The sequence below is a fragment of the Thunnus albacares genome, chromosome 17, assembly GCF_914725855.1.
Source record: "Thunnus albacares chromosome 17, fThuAlb1.1, whole genome shotgun sequence".
Classification (NCBI taxonomy): Eukaryota; Metazoa; Chordata; class Actinopteri; order Scombriformes; family Scombridae; genus Thunnus; species Thunnus albacares.
Window position 1 is genome coordinate 25,003,020 of NC_058122.1, and position 22,027 is coordinate 25,025,046.

General features: G+C 37.4%; 3 protein-coding genes across 3 annotated transcripts; all 3 read left to right on the forward strand.

Annotated features, from left to right (window-relative positions):
- Positions 1-495: 495 nt before the first annotated feature.
- LOC122966126 lies at positions 496-5,811 on the forward strand. The gene is made up of 4 exons (XM_044330123.1): positions 496-587; positions 1,775-2,371; positions 2,493-2,612; positions 4,003-5,811. Exons 1-4 carry the CDS (start codon positions 574-576, stop codon positions 4,910-4,912), a joined length of 1,641 nt encoding a protein of 546 aa, XP_044186058.1. The 5' UTR covers positions 496-573; the 3' UTR covers positions 4,913-5,811.
- A 2,563-nt stretch (positions 5,812-8,374) lies between these two features.
- On the forward strand, positions 8,375-12,619 carry LOC122966131. The gene is made up of 4 exons (XM_044330127.1): positions 8,375-8,456; positions 9,346-9,942; positions 10,064-10,177; positions 11,693-12,619. Exons 1-4 carry the CDS (start codon positions 8,443-8,445, stop codon positions 12,375-12,377), a joined length of 1,410 nt encoding a protein of 469 aa, XP_044186062.1. The 5' UTR covers positions 8,375-8,442; the 3' UTR covers positions 12,378-12,619.
- Positions 12,620-16,191: 3,572 nt separating this feature from the next.
- LOC122966128 lies at positions 16,192-20,779 on the forward strand. Its single transcript, XM_044330124.1, has 4 exons — positions 16,192-16,234; positions 17,381-17,977; positions 18,099-18,218; positions 19,594-20,779. Exons 1-4 carry the CDS (start codon positions 16,221-16,223, stop codon positions 20,501-20,503), a joined length of 1,641 nt encoding a protein of 546 aa, XP_044186059.1. The 5' UTR covers positions 16,192-16,220; the 3' UTR covers positions 20,504-20,779.
- The last annotated feature ends 1,248 nt before the right edge of the window (positions 20,780-22,027 follow it).

Consider the following 22,027-nt stretch of genomic DNA (forward strand, 5'->3'; position numbering starts at 1 on the left):
AAAGAGGGGAAAAGTCTGTTTATCTTTATTTGCAGTGATAATTTAAACTAATCAAGCAAAAAGCAACAAAAAGTCATACATGTGGTGTAGCAGCGTCCCAATTTCAGACAGCTACCATGTCAAGCTTGTAACTCGTTTTTAAGCAGGATCAAAAGAGATCTGCTGAGCTGACATGACACTACAAATGAAGTAAATAAGAAAAAATACACATCATCTCAGTAATAACAGTAATATGGGGGTAACAATAGGCTAATCTACTCATAATAAACACATTATATAAGGATCATATCCTACCAATAATAGTGGGATAATAAGGTAAAATCTCTGCATTTTGAAAAGAGTAATGATTGTTATATTAAAGGATAAGGTTGGTGATTTTCTATATTTTTCTTATTGTCAACAACTGCCTGTATTCCTCTGTGCTGTAGACCTCTGCTGTTGTCCAAAAAGGAAGGAAGTAGATGGGTGCGGTGTTGCTTGTTGGAACGGCTTAGTCTTAAAAAGCTGCTCAACAACTGTATCTCAATAGACACATATTAGTACATAAGGGAAAAAGACACTCTGAGGCGACAAATGTCTGCAGAAAGGTAAGTTTTAAATCAGAGCTACTGCTGCCTCTGTATAATGATTTCAATATGCACTTTATAGCCAAATCAACATGTAATTAATATATTTGACATATTTCATATTGTAAACACCAAAACTGTAAATTATATTATATTTTGGGTGTGTGTGTGTTGGTTGGGTTATAAACACAACAAAAAGATATCAACAAAACACATATACTACAATAAGGTGAATGTGTTTGTCTTCACAGGCCTTGGGGTTATATTTAAACCATTTACTTTATATAATTTATGGATGCATACATATATGGCATTCATATGTGTGTTGCCTTTAATTGATCTGTCTGAATTAAAAAATCACTTGTGCACTGTATACTGTAAAAAAAAACAAAAACAGTTCTGTCAAATAGAAACATTTGACAATTTGCTCACTTTTATTGCATATAAATATCAAATGACTTGCACAAAACATGGAACCCCCTGACAAAAGCCTATATCCACTCAACCTAATTTATACCTGTCAACATCTAGGTTTCAAAAACACAGGAGGTTTTTCTCCCATCCACCATCAATATGTTTTACACGAGAACAGCTCGCTGGTCAAGCTGATAACACCAAATGCTTTTAAACTTGGCTGCTGGCAGAAACAAACAAGCCCCTCCTCTTATTTTCAGCAGGAAACTAAGCGGAGCAGACAACTTGAGTGAGTGCAGTGATGAGTGATACATATCAGGCAGGGTCGTTTGCACATATTCACCTCTGCTTCTGGGTTGGGTTGCCAGGTACCATCCCACACAGAAACTGAGGAGCACCCATTTGATTTATGTCACTATGAAATTGGTTGATTAACGGGAGAAATTACCAATCGGGGGCACAGCAGGAGAAAGTGTTAAAGATAGGGAGACTCCCGCAAGACTATTGGCAGATACGCTAATTTGGATCCGATCACCTTTCAAAAGCTATGAAAAGCCACATCAGTGTTCCACTGAATTTAAAAGCTGGTGTTCTTGATCAGTTTAATAAAGTTTATCTTTTATTATTGAAAAAGGAGGTTCTGTCAGGTCTTTCTCCTGCACTGTCTCGCAAATCTAATGTGGACATAAAGTAGGTCTTGCAAGTATCCGATGAGATTTACCTTTAATTTGTTTTCACATTTCACTTCTCAGAGAACTACCATTAGTTTACATAGACGTTGTTTTGTCTTACAGAGAGAACGTGCAGAGGGCCTTGTGCCAGTACACCAAAGACACCTTCAGTTATATTAACACGCTAAAAGAATTCAGTGAGAGCCTCCCTGAATGGAAAGATGCAAGGAAGAAAGAGTTACAAAGGATCAGGGACATTAAAGACAGAGCTGACAAAACCGACTTGAGCATCGACCATGTTAAACAGTCAGAGAACAAAGACAAGGCTTTTCTGGAATACATGAAGAGCAAGGTGACCCTCGTGACTGCAGACAGCAGGCGTAAAGAGTTTGAGCAGGAGCTGGCTGCTGTGTTGAAGGACACTCTGGGAGGTCTGGAGAAGCTCGACTGCTTCCTGGATGCAGTGGAGAGGTTGGCGGTCACCTCACTGCATGTGTTTCATGAGGAGAACCAGGTGTTACATCTGCCCCAAGAGATCAGCCCTGAGACTGTTCAGGTTGGTATCATTGCTGCTCTGCTGGTCTACCCACTCCTCCTCCAGTTTAAAAGAGATGCGAAGGCCTTCTTCCTTCCCAAACTTCAGAATGTGGAAGTGCTGGAATATCAGTTGGACGAATACATCCAGACCACCCAGAAGATCTGTGACAAGTTAGAGGAAAGGTAAAATTTTTCAATCATGACCAGCACCTTCTATTTTTTGTTGAAATAATATGCTGATTGTGCAAAAGACATTATTTGAAATCATATCTATAAATTAATGGTATAATTATATAATTCACAGCTCTTTCAGTGAGTTTTTCCAGAGGATGAATATGGAAACTGTGGTAGATCTTGGTGTGGATTTGTCTGAAGATGACATACAAAGGATGCTTTGTCACATCAATCAGCTTAATGAAATCAGGTAAGCATGAAGTGACAATAAGAGGTTTGGTGGTGCTAAAATATTACCTCATTGCAGTTGTGTAAAGTTGTGTATTTCTGAAATGTAGTTGACACTTTCAATAGTAGAGACAGTTTGAGCTATAATTGGTATTTCAGCTATTTAAAAACATGTTGTATAGAACAGATGTTTACAAAATTATTGGGCATCCAAAAGCACAAATATCCTGTAGAGGTTTGGCTGGAACTTGTCTTTAGAACGCAATACTGAAAGGTTCAAGTAGTTAATTTACTTTTGCTTCTATTTCGTCGACAACATCTAATCAGTATTATGTCAGTGTACTGTAGAGTTCAATAGACTTTACAGACAACAACTTCTCTCTGTATCAAAGATTAAAATACATTATGTCTGATATAATAAAAGCCTTTTAAATACTACTTAAATACTCACTTCAGTGACAAATAGGATTACATTTCCAGTGATTAATTGATCTCTCATTGTATTATAACTAGTACAATCTGTATGAATCATGTAAACTTGAAACATTGAAAATATATGCAATGATTACATGTTATTTATTTATTGTTAAAAGAATGCAGGTAAACTGAAAGGACACTAGGGGGCAGTATGACCCTGATTATGAAGAACACATGACAGTATATGGGGGTGGCTGTAGCTCAACTAGTAGAGCAGAACATCCATTGACTGCAGGAGGGTTTGTGGTTCAATCCCCTGCTTCTTCTTTCCACATGTTGAAGTATGTAAATGAGAAGGAAATTGTGCTAAATAACTGCAGCAAAACTTACCTTGTCTGTTTAAATAGGAGATATACTCTCTCTTGCTTCAATTCTTTACCTTAAATGTCCAGTATTAAATTGGGTAACATATAAAATGATAATTACCAAAACACAGTTACTTATATAACAAAAAATACAGCTTGATGTGGCTCATTTGACAAATGCTTTTGTCCAAAGTGACTTCCTGTTCATACAATTGAGAGTAATTTTCAAGGTTCAATGTGTTGCTCGAGGACACTTTGACACATGGAAAGGAGGAGCCAGGGATTGACCCACCAACTCTATGATTAGTAACTAAATTATGGCGAGTATATCCAACTGGTAGAATAAATCAGACATGTAAGTTTCTGGAGACAGTTTTGGTTCAGGTGTTCATTGAGCCCAGATTCTGAGTTTTGTTCTCTGCTGATTTTATGACTTGTAACGATTTTGTGCTCATCTTTGCTGAGGTTATTTATTACTGCTTTAGCCTCCTATAGTGTGTGTTAAATAAATGTGGAAAACATGTGCCAAATCCCAAGTGTTTTTCATATTTTTCAATATCATGTTATACTTAACAATGTCTACTCTTTTTTTCTCTCTTCTTTTCTTCTTTTATCTTTTCTCTTCATCAGGATGGACCAACACTTCCGGATGGTGTTCTTGTTTGAGGAGGAATCATGTCGTCGCTTCATCAGTGAGTTTGATGAACGACAGCCCAGGATGCTGCAGTTTCTAAATGACCTGGAGGAGAGTGCTGTTCAGCTAGACAGGATGAATAAAGGGTCAAAGATCTCCAGTGTGGCAGGAAGCTCGGTGGGGGCGGTTGGAGGTGTCCTTACCATCATTGGTTTGGCATTAATTCCTGTAACTGCTGGAGTGTCTCTTGCTCTGACAATGACTGGGGTGGGGCTGGGAATTACCAGCGGAGTTAACAGCGCTGTCACCACAGCCACAGAGATTGGAGTCAACCGCACATATCAAAATAAAGCCAGTGAAGCCTTCCAGAGCTTCATGGAGGATGTGCAGAGTCTCCAGGATTGTCTGGAGGAGGTCATCAACAGTCAGAAAGATGTAGTTGTGGGAGTAAGCAAGGTGTTTTGTAAAGTTGGTCTTGTTGGAAAAAGCATAGAGTCACTTGTTATGAAGATGTCGAAAAGTAAAAAGCAGATAGCAGGTGCTGGCAAAGTAGTGGCCGTGGAAGGTAAAGTGTTAAGTGACATGTCCAAAGTGGCGTCACATGTCCCAGTTGCTGGTCAAGCAGCAGTCAAAGGGTCCCTTGCTCTCACCAAGTCAGCCAGGGCTGGTTTCATCGGGCTCAATGCTCTTTTCATTGGCATGGACATCTTCTTCATCTGTAAAGACAGCATCAGTCTGGCCAAAGGCAGTGAGACTGAAGTCTCACAGCTCATCAGAGCCAGAGCTGCACTTTGGAGCTCAGAGATGGACTCGTGGAAGAAGATCCGTGATTCTTTGCATCAGGGTCTGCTGACATCAGAGGAAAAACGAGCTATCCTGGAGACACCGTTTTATCCAGAGGGGTAGACAGAGTCACGATGAAAATTCCCATCTGATCTAGTTTGTGAAAAACAAATGAAAAACAGTTTTGTGCATGTATGTATAAAGATTTAACCCTGCATACAGCAGAAAATCACTGAGCATCCTCATTTAAGTTTATCTTTAGAGATTAAGTTGGGATTCTTATGATTGTTAACCAACTACTGTTTTCAATGATTACATAACCAGCATATCTTTTGTTTCTTGTTTCAATCTATATATCATACCTTTTGCAGATTATTTTAGTACACACACACACACACACACACACACACACACACACACACACATATATATATATATGTAAAATATGAAAACTACTTTTAACACAAGAGTTGTCATTTTCTACCATGTCCAATGCTCCAGTGTTCATTTTACCACATAAAGAGAGCATAATACTTAGATTAGATTGTATTAGAATAATGCTAGGTGCCTTTTCTGCTTCATTTATTAGACACCAAGTAGCCAAAATAAATGTGTTTTGATGTTTGTTGTTTTTCTTTGTACAGTGTGGGATATTGTGTTGGTGCACATCGTGAGGCTCGGCATCTCACTGTATTTTTGGGATATTTACTTAACTTTCTCTGAAGATATAGCATCAATTATGCTGTAGCATTTACTTTCCTGCACTCATCTGTAAATAATACTGTATTTTTGCACTTCTGGTTGGATGCTAACTGCATTTCACTGGCTTTGTACCCGTACTCTGAACAATGACAAAGTTGGATCTAATCTATTGTTTCATAAAACGGAAGCAGTTTTCCAAAGATGTGGTGTCCATGGAGATACCTGCTTTTGTCTTTGCAGTGTCTTATTTTTGTAATGCTTTGATTTTACAATGAAACTATATTACTGGTTTCATTACTTTTACTGCCTTGTTATTCTGACTTGAGAAAAGTTCTGTATTCAATAAACATATGTAAATGTAAGACACAGATTGACTTTCTTTTTTCTCTTTGTCTCAAACCTTTAGTCTTGTTTAGTTTAGTTTGGTAAGTTTTATTACTAAAATACTCTACTCTGACTTGACTTCAACTGCTGGACACAAGATGTCTCCTACTTCACTGTAAAGTTCATTCTCAGTGTTTGTGCTCTGGAGGCTTCAAGTTTCCACATCACACCTGTGTAAGTTGCATACTGGACCATGATTGGCTGCCAACTGGTTGTGATGTCACTGCTTGTACCAAGGTACCAATCCTGTATTTACATTTTTTATTAGTGAATTAAATTTTTAAGTTGAAGTTATAAGATTTGTATCATCAATGGAAACAAATCTTTGCAGACTGACCGGAAAGACAGTTCGCTGAAGAGAACAACTTTAAGTTTTCAGAATATGCATAGAGCCATGCATTTTCAGAGAACATTTTTACTCTGGTATGCAGACTTTGCTATCTGTTGAACAAATAGCAACTTGTTTTAGTGACCAGTATTCACATGGGGACTTGACAAATTGACACAGAAAGGTGCATAATGAGTTTACACCACAGATCTGTGTCTCAATACTGATGCTCATTTTATGTGACCAGTTGCGGGACCTACGCAGGAGGTGGGAAGACTTTTCTCATTTGTGTTAACAGACACGTCACTCATAATCATTAATCACTGCAGACCCCTCACACCCTGGACATAACCTGTTCCACCTTCTCCTTTCTGGTAGGCGCTACAGACCACGTTACACCAAAACCACCAGACACAGTTTCTTCCTTCTCGCCGTCGCACTGATGAACAGTTAAATCAGTCATCCATCACTGTCAAATATATATTTAAGCAGGTTGTATATATTGTTCACAGACGTGTACATGTCCATATACTGTGCATAACCACTTACTATATGTATATGAAGTAACTTATTTTTTCATTCAATATTTATTTCATTGAATATTTAAACACCTTTACACTACTTGTTGACAATCTACAGAAACTGTTAACTTGTATATAGACCTGTATGTTGTTGTCCATTTGTTGTTTCTATATGTATATATCTATTTTTTTCACCTACTTGCTTGTAAGTAATAGTCATATGTTTACGTTTACATATCTCTGTTCAGCTTGTTGTCCTTGTTTTGACTGTATATCCATGTGTATCTCCTGAACATTGTTGTACATTGAGAGCCACTGGAATCTGGAGTCAAATTTCTTTTATACATAAACATACTGACCTTTTTTGACAACCTACACAAAATTATATCCAGTCACTCAGCACGTATATAACTTCCTTCACAGCCGTGTAACAGCTGCAGAGGTCTGACGCTGATTTCCTGTAAGTCTGAGATACAATTTCACATGGTAGTCAAGGTGGCCTAAACCTCCTCAAATAGAAGAAAAGAGGGGAAAAGTCTGTTAATCTTTATTTGCAGTGATAATTTAAACTAATCAAGCAAAAAGCAACAAAACGTCATACATGTGGTGTAGCAGCGTCCCAATTTCAGACAGCTACCATGTCAAGCCTGCAACTCGTTTTTAAGCAGGATCAAAAGAGATCTTCTGAGCTGACATGATGTAAATATAAATGTAGTAAATAAGAAAAAATACATAATCATCTCAGTAATAACACAGTAATACGGGATAACAATAGTCTAATCTACTCACAATAAACACATTATATAATGGTCATATCCTATCAATAATAGTGGGATAATAAGTAAAATGTCTGCATTTTGAAAACAGTAATGAGGTAAAAATTAAAGGATAAGGTTGGTGATTTTCCTTTTTTAAAATTTTTCATTTATTTATTTATTTATTTTTTTACAAATGTCTGTATTCCTCTGTGCTGTAGACCTCCTCTGTTGTCCAAAAACATAAAAACAAGTCAGTGAGTCAAACTGCTGCACTGGCTGACATGTTCTTTCACCAATAAGAGTTTGGGTATGTTGGTTTGGTTAAAAACGGCTCCAAAGACTAATAACAGTGATCATGTTTTCAGTCTAAGCTACTTTTTAACCAATGAAACACTTTAAATCAGAGGTTACGTGATCATTTTATTAAACATTAAACCAGGAACAGAAAGTTTACTTGTTCATTATGATTGTACAGAGGAAGACACTGAGACAAAAGGAGAAGATAAACAGACTAAGCATAAACTGGTAGCCACAGAAAAAGAAAGTGTAAGTAAGAAAGCAACAAGACAGAACAGCAGCAAAAAATCACAAACTGAGTCAAAGTTTCATGGATGGAAACAGTGAAAACATAACAGTCAGTCAAATAAATAATATTTTCCCTTCCCTTATTTAGAATTTAGAATTTATCAATTAATTCATGTGTTTACATATTTACAAGTATGAAATATTCAATAGATTTTAGTATTTTGGATGGAAACAGAAGGAAATAGGGTGGCAGGCATCACTGTAAGACTGTTGGTTTCAATAATAAATCTAAATCTTCATGTCATAGTCTGAATAACTTTTCAGCAGAAAAAGGAAGTGTTTTGGGTTGGGTGGGGCTTGTTGGGACTGCTCAATATCTGTATTGGAATAGTCCCATATTAGTACATAAGGGAAGAAGACACTGAGAGACGACAAATGTCTGCGGAAAGGTAAGTTTTGAATCATTGAACTACTGCTGTCTCTGTGTAGTAATTTCAATATGCACTTTATATCCAAATCAACCTGTAATTAATATATTTGACATATTTTATATTGTAAACACCAAAACTGTATATTATATTACACTTGGGGTGTGTGTGTGTCGGTGGGGGTTATAAATGCAACAAAAACAACAAAAAGATATCAACAAAACGTATCCACTACAATAAAGTGAATGTGTTTCAGCTAGAATTGTGAATTTAAACTCAGAACTCAAATATGATTTTCATATGTGGCCCGAATCCTCTTCCGTATGAGACAAACCAGCCCCTCCTCTCATTTTCAGCAGCAAACTGAGGTGCGCATGCTCACCTCTGCTTCTGGGTTGGGTTGCCAGGTCACCATCTCACACAGAAACTGAGGAGCCCCGATTTGTTTTGTATCATCATGAAATCCAATTTAATTGAATTTAAAAAAAATTATATAGTGACAAATCATAACAAAAGTTATCTCAGGGCACTTTTGACATAGAGCAGTTCTAGACTGTTAAATGAGACATTAACTGGAGAAATTACCAATTGGGAGCAAAGTGGGAGAAAGGGTTAATAATAGGGAGACTCCTGCGAAAAGCAGGAGTGTTGGGAGGTGTGCTAATTTGGATCTGATCACCTTTCAAACCATTTATGTATCAGTGTTCCACTGGATTTAAAATCTGGTGTTTATCTTTTATTATTGAAAAAGGTCTCCTGTCAGGTCTCTCTCCTGCACTGACTTGCATAACTAGTGTGGAGATAAAGTAGGTGTTGCAAGTCCCTGATGAGATTTTCTTTTCATTTGTTTGCACATTTCACTTCCTGGACAACTATCTATTTACGCAGACCTTGTTGTTTTGTCTTACAGAGGAAAACTGCAGAAGGCCTTGTGCCAGTACAAAAAAGAAACCCTCATTGATATTGACACGCTAACAGAATTCAGTGAGAGCCTCCCTGAATGGAAAGATGCAAGGAAGAAAGAGTTACAAACGATCAGGGACATTAAAGACAGAGCTGATGAAATTGACTTGAGCATCGGCCATGTTAAACAGTCAGAGAACAAAGGCAAGGCTATTGTGAAATATATGAAGAGCAAGGTGACCCTCGTGACTGCAGACAGCAGGCGTAAAGAGCTGGAGAAGGAGCTTGCTGCTGTGTCGAAGGTCACTCTGAGAGGCCTGGAGAAGCTCAACTGCTTCCTGGATGCAGTGGAGGGGTTGGCGGTCACCTCGCTGCATGTGTTTGAGGAGGAGAACCAGGTGTTACATCTGCCCCAAGACATCAGCTCTGGCACTGTTCAGGATGTCATCACTGCTGCTCGGCTGGTCTGCCCACTCATCCTTGACTTTAAAAGAGATGCGAAGGCCTTCTTCCTTCCCAAACTTCAGAATGTGGAAGTGCTGGCAAATCAGTTGGACAAATACATCCAGACCACCCAGGAGATCTGTGACAAGTTAGAGGAAAGGTAAAATTTTTCAATCATGAACAGCGCCTTCTATTTTTTGTTGAAATAATATGCTGATTGTGCAAAAGACATTATTTGAAATCATATCTATAAATTAATGGTATAATTATATAATTCACAGCTCTTTCAGTGAGTTTTGCCTGAGGATGAATATGGAAACTGTGGTAGATCTTGATTTGTCTGAAGATGACATACAAAGGATGCTTCGTCACATTAATCAGCTTAATGAAATCAGGTAAGCATGAAGTGATAATAAGAGATTTGGTGGTGCTAAAATATTACCTCGTTGCAGTTGTGCAAAGTTGTGTATTTCTGAAATGTAGTTGACACTTTCAATAGTAGAGACAGTTTGAGCTATAATTGGTATTTCAGCTATTTAAAAACATGTTGTATAGAACAGATGTTTACAAAATTATTGGGCATCCAAAAGCACAAATATCCTGTAGAGGTTTGGCTGGAAGTTGTCTTTAGAACGCAATACTGAAAGGTTCAAGTAGTTAATTTACTTTTGATTCCATTTCATCAACAACATCTAATCAGTATTATGTCAGTGTACTGTAATGTTCAATAGACTTTACAGACAACAAAAGTACAAAAAGTACTTTTGTTCAGGAGATACACATGGATATACAGCCAAAACAAGGACAAAAGTATTTTACAAAGAGTAAAATACATTATGTCTGATATAATAAATGTCCTTTAAACCCTAAATTCAGTGACAAATAGGATTACATTCCCAGTGATGAATTGATCTCTTATTATATTATAACTAGCACAGTCTGTATGAATCATGTAAACTTGAAACATTGAAAATATATGCAATGATTGAGTGTTATTTGTTTATTGATAAAAGAATGAGGGTGCACTGAAAGGACACTAGGGGGCAATATGACCCTGATTATAAAGAACACATGACAGTTTATGTTGATGACTGTGGCTCAGCTGGTAGAGCAGAACATCCATTGACTGCAGGAGGGTTTGTAGTTCAATCCCCTGCTTCTTCTTTCCACATGTTGAAGTGTATAAATGAGAAGGAAATTGTGCTAAATAACTGCGGCCAACTTACCATGTGTGTTTAAATAGCAGATAAAGGGGGGGGGGGACTCTCTTTTGCTTCAATTCTTTACCTTAAATGTCCAGTATTAAATTGGGTAACATATAAAATGACAATTACCAAAACACAGTTACTTATCTAACAAAAATTACATCTTGATGTGGCTCATTTGGCAAATGCTTTTGTCCAAAGTGACTTCCTGTTCATACAAATTAAGAGTAATTTTAATGGCTCAGTGTGTTACTTGAGGACACTTCGACACATGGAAAGGAGGAGCCAGGGATTGACCCACCAACTCTATGATTAGTAACTAAATTATGGCTGTTATATCCAACTATTAGTATATTGTATATCGAACATGTAAGTTTCTGGAGACAGTTTTGGTTGAGGTGGAAAAGAGACAGGAAGACCTTCTTTGATTAAAAAAGGGATTTCTAAATTAGTCAGTATATTGAGCCCAGATTCTGTGTTTTGTTATATACAGATTTTATGACTTGTAACTATTTTGTGCTCATCTTTGCTGAGGTTATTTATTGCTGCTTTAGCCTCCTATAGTGTATGTTAAATAAATGTGGAAAACATGTACAAAATCCCAAGTGTTTTTCATACTGTATTTTTAAATATCATGTTATAGTTAACAATGTCTACTCTTTTTTTTCTCTCTTCTTTTCTTCTTTTATCTTTTCTCTTCATCAGGATGGACCAACACTTCCGGATGGTGTTCTTGCTCAAGGAGGAATCATGTCGTCGCTTCATCAAAAAGTTTGATAAACGACATACCAGGATGCTAAAGTCTCTGAATGTCCTGGAAGAGAGTGCTGTTCAGCTAGACAGGATGAATAAGGGGTCAAAGATCTCCAGTGTGGCAGGAAGCTCGGTGGGGGTGATTGCAGGTATTTTTACCATCGCTGGGGCGGCATTAAGTCCTGTAACAGCTGGAGCGTCTCTCGCTCTGTCAATGACTGGGCTGGGCCTGGGAGTTACCAGAGGAGTTAACAAGATTATCACCAAAGTCACAGAGATTGGAGTCAACCGCACATATCAAAAGAAAGCCAATGAAGCCCTCAAGAGCTTCATGAAGGATGTGAAGAGTATCCAGGGGTGTCTGGGGGAGGTGTCCAGTCAAACAGTCACCGAAAGTAACGAAGATGTGGTTGTGGAAGTAGGCGAGGTGCTTCGGGATGTGCGTGGTGTTGCCATGAAAATATTGGAAAGTAAAAAGAAGATTGCAAATGCTGGCAACGTGGTGGCTAAAGGCCGCGAAACCGAAGTATCACAGTTCATCAGAGCCAGAGCTGCACTTTTGAGATCAGAGATGGACTCGTGGAAGAAAATCCGTGACTCTTTGCATCAGGGTCTGCTGACATCAGAGGAAAAATGAGCTATCCTGGAGACACCGTTTTATCCACAGAGGTAGATAGAAACACAATGAAATTCCCATCTGATCAAGTGGGTGAAAAACAAATGAAAAAACAGTTTTGTGCATGTATGAGAATTTAATCCTGCATACAGCAGAAAATCACTGAACATCCTCATTTAAGTTTATCTTTAGAGATTAAGTTGTGATTCTTATGACTGTTAACTAATTACAGTTTTCAATGATTACATAACCAACATGTTTTTTTGTTTCTTTAGTCTATATAACTAGTCTATATATATATATAGATAGTATATATATATCACATTTAGTAATAAATACTTAGTAATAAATACTATCAGAATATGTGCAGTAGATTGTATTAATAGGTGTTTACTGCGCTTCAATCATCTGACACTGAAATCAAATTATATCAGCATCTTGTTTGTTTTTTGCCTTTTGTTTGAAATTTAATGTGTGACAGTGTTTCATCAATTGGATCCATTGTTACAGAGTCTGCAGGACACACTGTAATAACACTGTTTTACCTTTTTGAAATGTTTTATTGTTCTAATGCTTTCATTTTATAATATAGTCTTGCTGTTTCATGATCTGTAACACCCATCTCAACATGTATGTAGCTCTTGTATGTATTCCTGATGAATCCAAATAAATGTAAATTCTGAACACAGACTTTAACAATCAATAAACAGATTTCTTCAAGTATCTTCTCATACCAAATGTGTTGTAGTTTGTTCATGATTCTCTTATATTTTAAAGTGACAAATGGCATAAATAAGGGAAATTATAGTCAATACTTTCTGTAAAGTGTTTAAGAAATTTTAAAAATTTTAATTTAAATCTATGCATGCATAGATGCAATGTATACATTTGGCTGTATGTCCACGTGTATCTCCTGAATGTTGTTGGGTGTAAGTACATTGATAGCGACTAGAAACTGGAGTCAAATTCCTTGTATGCATAAACATACTTGGCCTGTTGTGACAACCTACACAAAATTAAAATCAGCCTCTTGGAGCTTTTCTTCCTTGCAATCTACAGGTAAAAACTTCTTTCACAGCTGTGGTTACAGCTTCAGAGGGAGAGGTCTGATGCTGTAACAAAAAGAGCAAGTTTGGCACTAAAAAGACTGTAACGCTGGAAAATATCTACTTTGAAAATATCTATTTGACTCATTTGGATGGCTAAAGCTTCATATTAGCTTCAGATAAACTTTTAAATACATTTGTACACAGAAGGAGGTTTGTGTATTTTCATTTACATTACAAGTGCATTATGAAGACATCTGCTAATGGTCAGTATGAACAGGATTAATGATTATGGCCAAGAAACCCCTATTTCAATGTTCACTTGGGCACCTGAGTGTTGTTTAAGACAGACTTGTGAACCTGTCCTTTAAAGCTAATTTTATTGCTTTGTATCCTCATGTGTGTTCCACAAGTCATTCTGACTTTTGAAGTAACATGCCCACTTTTGAAATGTATCATCCTCTTATATATTCTTTTTCTTTTCTCTTCATCAGGATGGACCAACACTTCCGGATGGTGTTCTTGTTCAAGGAGGAATCATGTCGTCACTTCATCAGTGAGTTTGATGAACAACAGCCCAGGATGCTGCAGTTTCTAAACGTCCTGGAGGAAAGTGCTGTTCAGCTAGACGGGATGAATAAAGGGGCAAAGATCTCCAGTGTGGCAGGAAGCTCGGTGGGGGCGGTTGGAGGTATTTTTTCCAAGTGAAAGAAAAACAGTCTTTTGTAATACAGTAGAACCAGCAGTAGTCTCACAAAATGCTTTTTTGACAACTCTGATTAAAGTGAATGAACCATGTATGGAAATTCAATCTTGCTAACAGCTGTAAATCATTGATCAGTGTTGAACATCATTTAAGTCTGTTCATGAGAAATTCTTAATTAGCTGCATTTCTAATGACAAACCGATTAATTGAGTCTGTATGTGTTTTCCTTGACTAGATTTTTATACCTTTTGCCAACTTTGAAGCTTGTTTAAACACATAATGCATTATATCTGCCATTCAGTGATAGAATAATGATATGTGAAAAATAAGAAAACTGCTTTTAACACAAGAGTTGTCATTTTCTACCATGTCCAATGCTCCAGTGTGTATTTTACCACATAAAGAGAACACAATACTTAGATTAGATTGTATTAGAATAATGCTAGGTGCCTTTTCTGCTTCATTTATTAGACACCAAGTAGCCAAAATAAATGTGTTTTGATGTTTGTTGTTTTTCTTTGTACAATGTGGGATATTGTGGTGCGTGCACATCGTGAGGCTCAGTGTCTCATCGTTTTTTTGTGATATTTACTTAACTTTCTCTGAAGATATAGCATCACTTATGCTGTAGTACTTACTTTCCTGCACTCATCTGTAAATAATACTGTATTTTTGCACTTCTGGTTGGATGCTAACTGCATTTCATTGGCTTTGTACCCGTACTCTGAACAACGACAAAGTTGGATCTAATCTATTGTTTCATTAAACGGAGGCAGTTTTCCAAAGATGTGGTGTCCATGGAGATACCTGCTTTTGTCTTTGCAGTGTCTTATTTTTGTAATGCTCTGATTTTATAATGAAACTATATCACTGGTTTCACTACTTTTACTGTCTTGTTATTCTGACTTGAGAAAAGATCTGTATTCAATAAATGTATGTAAATGTAAGACACAGATTGACTTTCTTTCTTCTCTTTGTCTCAAACCTTTAGTCTTGTTTAGTTTAGTTTAGTTTGGTAAGTTTTATTTGTATTCTAGAAAATTGAGTTTGGACACTAATTTTAAAGAAGAAATTTTAAAATACTCTTCTTTGACTTGACTTCAACTGCTGGATGCAAGATGTCTCCTGCTTCACTGTAAAGTCCATTCTCAGTGTTTGTGCTCTGGAGGCTTCATGTTTCCATATCACACTTGTGTATGTTTCTATATGTATAGATCTATTTTTTTCACCTACTGGCTTGTAAATAATAGTCATACATTTATGTTTACATATCTCTGTTCAGCTTGTTTTGGCTGTATATCCATGTGTATCTCCTGAACATTGTTGTACATTGAGAGCCACTGGAATCTGGAGTCAAATTTCTTTATACATAAACATACTGTACTTGGCCTCTTTTGACAACCCACACAAAATTTTGTCCAGTCACTCGGCACGTATACAACTTCCTTCACAGCCGAGGTCTGATGCTGATTTCCTGTAAGTCTGAGATTCAATTTCACATGGCAGTCAAGGTGGCCTAAACCTCCTCAAATAGAAGAAAAGAGGGGAGAAGTCTGTTAATTTTTATTTGCAGTGATAATTTAAACTAATCAAGCAAAAAGCAACAAAACGTCACACATGTGGTGTAGCAGCGTCCCAATTTCAGACAGCTACCATGTCAAGATTGCAACTTGTTTTTAAGCAGGATCAAAAGAGATCTGCTGAGCTGCCATGACACTACACATGTAGTAAATTAGAAAAAATACATAATCATCTCAGTAATAACAGTAATATGGGGGTAACAATAGGCTAATCTACTCACAATAAACACATTATATAAGGGTCATATCCTACCAATAATAGTGGGATAATAAGGTAAAATCTCTGCATTTTGAAAAGAGTAATGATTGTTATATTAAAGGATAAGGTTGGTGATTTTCTATATGTTTCTTATTGTCAACAACTGCCTGTATTCCTCTGTGCTGTAGACCTCTGCTGTTGTCCAAAAAGGAAGGAAGTAGATGGGTGCGGTGTTGCTTGTTGGAACGGCTTAGTCTTAAAAAGCTGCTCAACAACTGTATCTCAATAGACATATATTAGTACATAAGGGAAAAAGACACTCTGAGGCGACAAATGTCTGCAGAAAGGTAAGTTTTAAATCAAAGCTACTGCTGCCTCTTTATAATAATTTCAATATGCACTTTATAGCCAAATCAACATGTAATTAATATATTTGACATATTTCATATTGTAAACACCAAAACTGTAAATTATATTATTTTTTGGGTGTGTGTGTGTTGGTTGGGTTATAAACACAACAAAAAGATATCAACAAAACACATATACTACAATAAGGTGAATGTGTTTGTCTTCACAGGCCTTGGGGTTATATTTAAACCATTTACTTTATATAATTTATGGATGCATACATATATGGCATTCCTATGTGTATCGCTTTTAATTGATCTGTCTGAATTAAAAAATCACTTGTGCACTGTATACTGTAAAAAAAACAAAAACAATTCTGTCAAATAGAAACATTTGACAATTTGCTCACTTTTATTGCATATAAATATCAAATGACTTGCACAAAACATGGAACCCCCTGACATCTAGGTTTCAAAAACACAGGAGGTTTTTCTCCCATCCACCATCAATATGTTTTACACGAGAACAGCTCGCTGGTCAAGCTGATAACACCAAATGCTTTTAAACTTAGCTGCTGGCAGAAACAAACAAGCCCCTCCTCTTATTTTCAGCAGGAAACTAAGCGGAGCAGACAACTTGAGTGAGTGCAGTGACGAGTGATACATATCAGGCAGGGTCGTTTGCACATATTCACCTCTGCCTCTGGGTTGGGTTGCCAGGTACCATCCCACACAGAAACTGAGGAGCACCCATTTGATTTATGTCACTATGAAATTGGTTGATTAACGGGAGAAATTACCAATTGGGGGCACAGCAGGAGAAAGTGTTAAAGATAGGGAGACTCCCGCAAGACTATTGGCAGATACGCTAATTTGGATCCGATCACCTTTCAAAAGCTATGAAAAGCCACATCAGTGTTCCACTGAATTTAAAAGCTGGTGTTCTTGATCAGTTTAATAAAGTTTATCTTTTATTATTGAAAAAGGAGGTTCTGTCAGGTCTTTCTCCTGCACTGTCTCGCAAATCTAATGTGGACATAAAGTAGGTCTTGCAAGTATCCGATGAGATTTACCTTTAATTTGTTTTCACATTTCACTTCTCAGAGAACTACCATTAGTTTACATAGACGTTGTTTTGTCTTACAGAGAGAACGTGCAGAGGGCCTTGTGCCAGTACACCAAAGACACCTTCAGTTATATTAACACGCTAAAAGAATTCAGTGAGAGCCTCCCTGAATGGAAAGATGCAAGGAAGAAAGAGTTACAAAGGATCAGGGACATTAAAGACAGAGCTGACAAAACCGACTTGAGCATCGACCATGTTAAACAGTCAGAGAACAAAGACAAGGCTTTTCTGGAATACATGAAGAGCAAGGTGACCCTCGTGACTGCAGACAGCAGGCGTAAAGAGTTTGAGCAGGAGCTGGCTGCTGTGTTGAAGGACACTCTGGGAGGTCTGGAGAAGCTCGACTGCTTCCTGGATGCAGTGGAGAGGTTGGCGGTCACCTCACTGCATGTGTTTCATGAGGAGAACCAGGTGTTACATCTGCCCCAAGAGATCAGCCCTGAGACTGTTCAGGTTGGTATCATTGCTGCTCTGCTGGTCTACCCACTCATCCTCCAGTTTAAAAGAGATGCGAAGGCCTTCTTCCTTCCCAAACTTCAGAATGTGGAAGTGCTGGAATATCAGTTGGACAAATACATCCAGACCACCCAGAAGATCTGTGACAAGTTAGAGGAAAGGTAAAATTTTTCAATCATGAACAGCACCTTCTATTTTTTGTTGAAATAATATGCTGATTGTGCAAAAGACATTATTTGAAATCATATCTATAAATTAATGGTATAATTATATAATTCACAGCTCTTTCAGTGAGTTTTTCCAGAGGATGAATATGGAAACTGTGGTAGATCTTGATGTGGATTTGTCTGAAGATGACATACAAAGGATGCTTTGTCACATTAATCAGCTTAATGAAATCAGGTAAGCATGAAGTGATAATAAGAGGTTTGGTGGTGCTAAAATATTACCTCATTGCAGTTGTGTAAAGTTGTGTATTTCTGAAATGTAGTTGACACTTTCAATAGTAGAGACAGTTTGAGCTATAATTGGTATTTCAGCTATTTAAAAACATGTTGTATAGAACAGATGTTTACAAAATTATTGGGCATCCAAAAGCACAAATATCCTGTAGAGGTTTGGCTGGAAGTTGTCTTTAGAACGCAATACTGAAAGGTTCAAGTAGTTAATTTACTTTTGCTTCTATTTCGTCGACAACATCTAATCAGTATTATGTCAGTGTGCTGTAGAGTTCAATAGACTTTACAGACAACAACTTCTCTCTGTACCAAAGATTAAAATACATTATGTCTGATATAATAAAAGCCTTTTCAACACTAAATTCAGTGACAAATAGGATTACATTTCCAGTGATTAATTGATCTGTCATTGTATTATAACTAGCACAATCTGTATGAATCATGTAAACTTGAAACATTGAAAATATATGCAATGATTACATGTTATTTATTTATTGTTAAAAGAATGCAGGTAAACTAAAAGGACACTAGGGAGCAATATGACCCTGATTATGAAGAACACATGACAGTATATGTGGGTGGCTGTAGCTCAACTAGTAGAGCAGAACATCCATTGACTGCAGGAGGGTTTGTGGTTCAATCCCCATGTTTCTTTCCACATGTTGAAGTATGTAAATGAGAAGGAAATTGTGCTAAATAACTGCAGCAAAACTTACCTTGTCTGTTTAAATAGGAGATATACTCTCTCTTGCTTCAACTCTTTACCTTTAATGTCCAGTATTAAATTGAGTAATATAAAATGCTAATTACCAAAACACAGTTACTTATATAACAAAAAATACAGCTTGATGTGGCTCATTTGACAAATGCTTTTGTCCAAAGTGACTTCCTGTTCATACAATTGAGAGTAATTTTCAAGGTTCAGTGTGTTGCTTGAGGACACTTTGACACATGGAAAGGAGGAGCCAGGGATTGACCCACCAACTCTATGATTAGTAACTAAATTATGGCGAGTATATCCAACTGGTAGAATATATCAGACATGTAAGTTTCTGGAGACAGTTTTGGTTCAGGTGTTCATTGAGCCCAGATTCTGAGTTTTGTTCTCTGCTGATTTTATGACTTGTAACGATTTTGTGCTCATCTTTGCTGAGGTGATTTATTACTGCTTTAGCCTCCTATAGTGTATGTTAAATAAATGTGGAAAACATGTGCCAAATCCCAAGTGTTTTTCATATTTTTCAATATCATGTTATACTTAACAATGTCTACTCTTTTTCTCTCTCTTCTTTTCTTCTTTTATCTTTTCTCTTCATCAGGATGGACCAACACTTCCGGATGGTGTTCTTGTTCAAGGAGGAATCATGTCGTCGCTTCATCAGTGAGTTTGATGAACGACAGCCCAGAATGCTGCAGTTTCTAAATGACCTGGAGGAGAGTGCTGTTCAGCTAGACAGGATGAATAAGGGGTCAAAGATCTCCAGCGTGGCAGGAAGCTCGGTGGGCGCGGTTGGAGGTGTCCTTACCATCATTGGTTTGGCATTTATTCCTGTAACTGCTGGAGTGTCTCTTGCTCTGACAATGACTGGGGTGGGGCTGGGAATTACCAGCGGAGTTAACAGCGCTGTCACCACAGCCACAGAGATTGGAGTCAACCGCACATATCAAAATAAAGCCAGTGAAGCCTTCCAGAGCTTCATGGAGGATGTGCAGAGTCTCCAGGATTGTCTGGACGAGGTCATCAACAGTCAGAAAGATGTAGCTGTGGGAGTAAGCAAGGTGTTTTGTAAAGTTGGTCTTGTTGGAAAAAGCATAGAGTCACTTGTTATGAAGATGTCGAAAAGTAAAAAGCAGATAGCAGGTGCTGGCAAAGTAGTGGCCGTGGAAGGTAAAGTGTTAAGTGACATGTCCAAAGTGGCGTCACATGTCCCAGTTGCTGGTCAAGCAGCAGTCAAAGGGTCCCTTGCTCTCACCAAGTCAGCCAGGGCTGGTTTCATCGGGCTCAATGCTCTTTTCATTGGCATGGACATCTTCTTCATCTGTAAAGACAGCATCAGTCTGGCCAAAGGCAGTGAGACTGAAGTCTCACAGTTAATCAGAGCCAGAGCTGCACTTTGGAGCTCAGAGATGGACTCGTGGAAGAAAATCCGTGACTCTTTGCATCAGGGTCTGCTGACATCAGAGGAAAAACGAGCTATCCTGGAGACACCGTTTTATCCAGAGGGGTAGACAGAGTCACGATGAAAATTCCCATCTGATCTAGTTTGTGAAAAACAAATGAAAAACAGTTTTGTGCATGTATGTATAAAGATTTAACCCTGCATACAGCAGAAAATCACTGAGCATCCTCATTTAAGTTTATCTTTAGAGATTAAGTTGGGATTCTTATGATTGTTAACCAACTACTGTTTTCAATGATTACATAACCAGCATATCTTTTGTTTCTTGTTTCAATCTATATATCATACCTTTTGCAGATTATTTTAGTACACACACACACACACACACACACACACACACACACACACACACACACACACACACACACACACACACACACACACATATATATATATATGTAAAATATGAAAACTACTTTTAACACAAGAGTTGTCATTTTCTACCATGTCCAATGCTCCAGTGTATATTTTACCACATAAAGAGAGCATAATACTTAGATTAGATTGTATTAGAATAATGCTAGGTGCCTTTTCTGCTTCATTTATTAGACACCAAGTAGCCAAAATAAATGTGTTTTGATGTTTGTTGTTTTTCTTTGTACAGTGTGGGATATTGTGGTGCGTGCACATCGTGAGGCTCAGCGTCTCATCGTTTTTTTGGGATATTTACTTAACTTTCTCTGAAGATATAGCATCAATTATGCTGTAGCATTTACTTTCCTGCACTCATCTGTAAATGATACTGTATTTTTGCACTTCTGGTTGGATGCTAACTGCATTTCACTGGCTTTGTACCCGTACTCTGAACAATGACAAAGTTGGATCTAATCTATTGTTTCATAAAACGGAAGCAGTTTTCCAAAGATGTGGTGTCCATGGAGATACCTGCTTTTGTCTTTGCAGTGTCTTATTTTTGTAATGCTTTGATTTTACAATGAAACTATATCTATATCTGACTTGAGAAAAGTTCTGTATTCAATAAACATATGTAAATGTAAGACACAGATTGACTTTCTTTTTTCTCTTTGTCTTAAACTTTTAGTCTTGTTTAGTTTAGTTTGGTAAGTTTTATTACTAAAATACTCTACTTTGACTTGACTTCAACTGCTGGATGCAAGATGTCTCCTACTTCACTGAAAAGTCCATTCTCAGTGTTTGTGCTCTGGAGGCTTCAAGTTTCCACATCACACTTGTGTAAGTTGCATACTGGACCATGATTGGCTGCTAACTGGTTGTGATGTCACTGCTTGTACCAAGGTACCAATCCTTTATTTACATTTTTTATTAGTGAATTAAATTTTTAATTTGAAGTTATAATTTGTATCATCAATGGAAACAAATCTTTGCAGACTGACCGGAAAGACAGTTCGCTGAAGAGAACAACTTTAAGTTTTCAGAATATGCATAGAGCCATGCAATTTCAGAGAACATTTTTACTCTGGCATGCAGACTTTGCTATCTGTTGAACAAATAGCAACTTGTTTTAGTGAGCAGTATTCACATGGGGACTTGACAAATTGACACAGAAAGGTGCATAATGAGTTTACACCACAGATCTGTGTCTCAATACTGA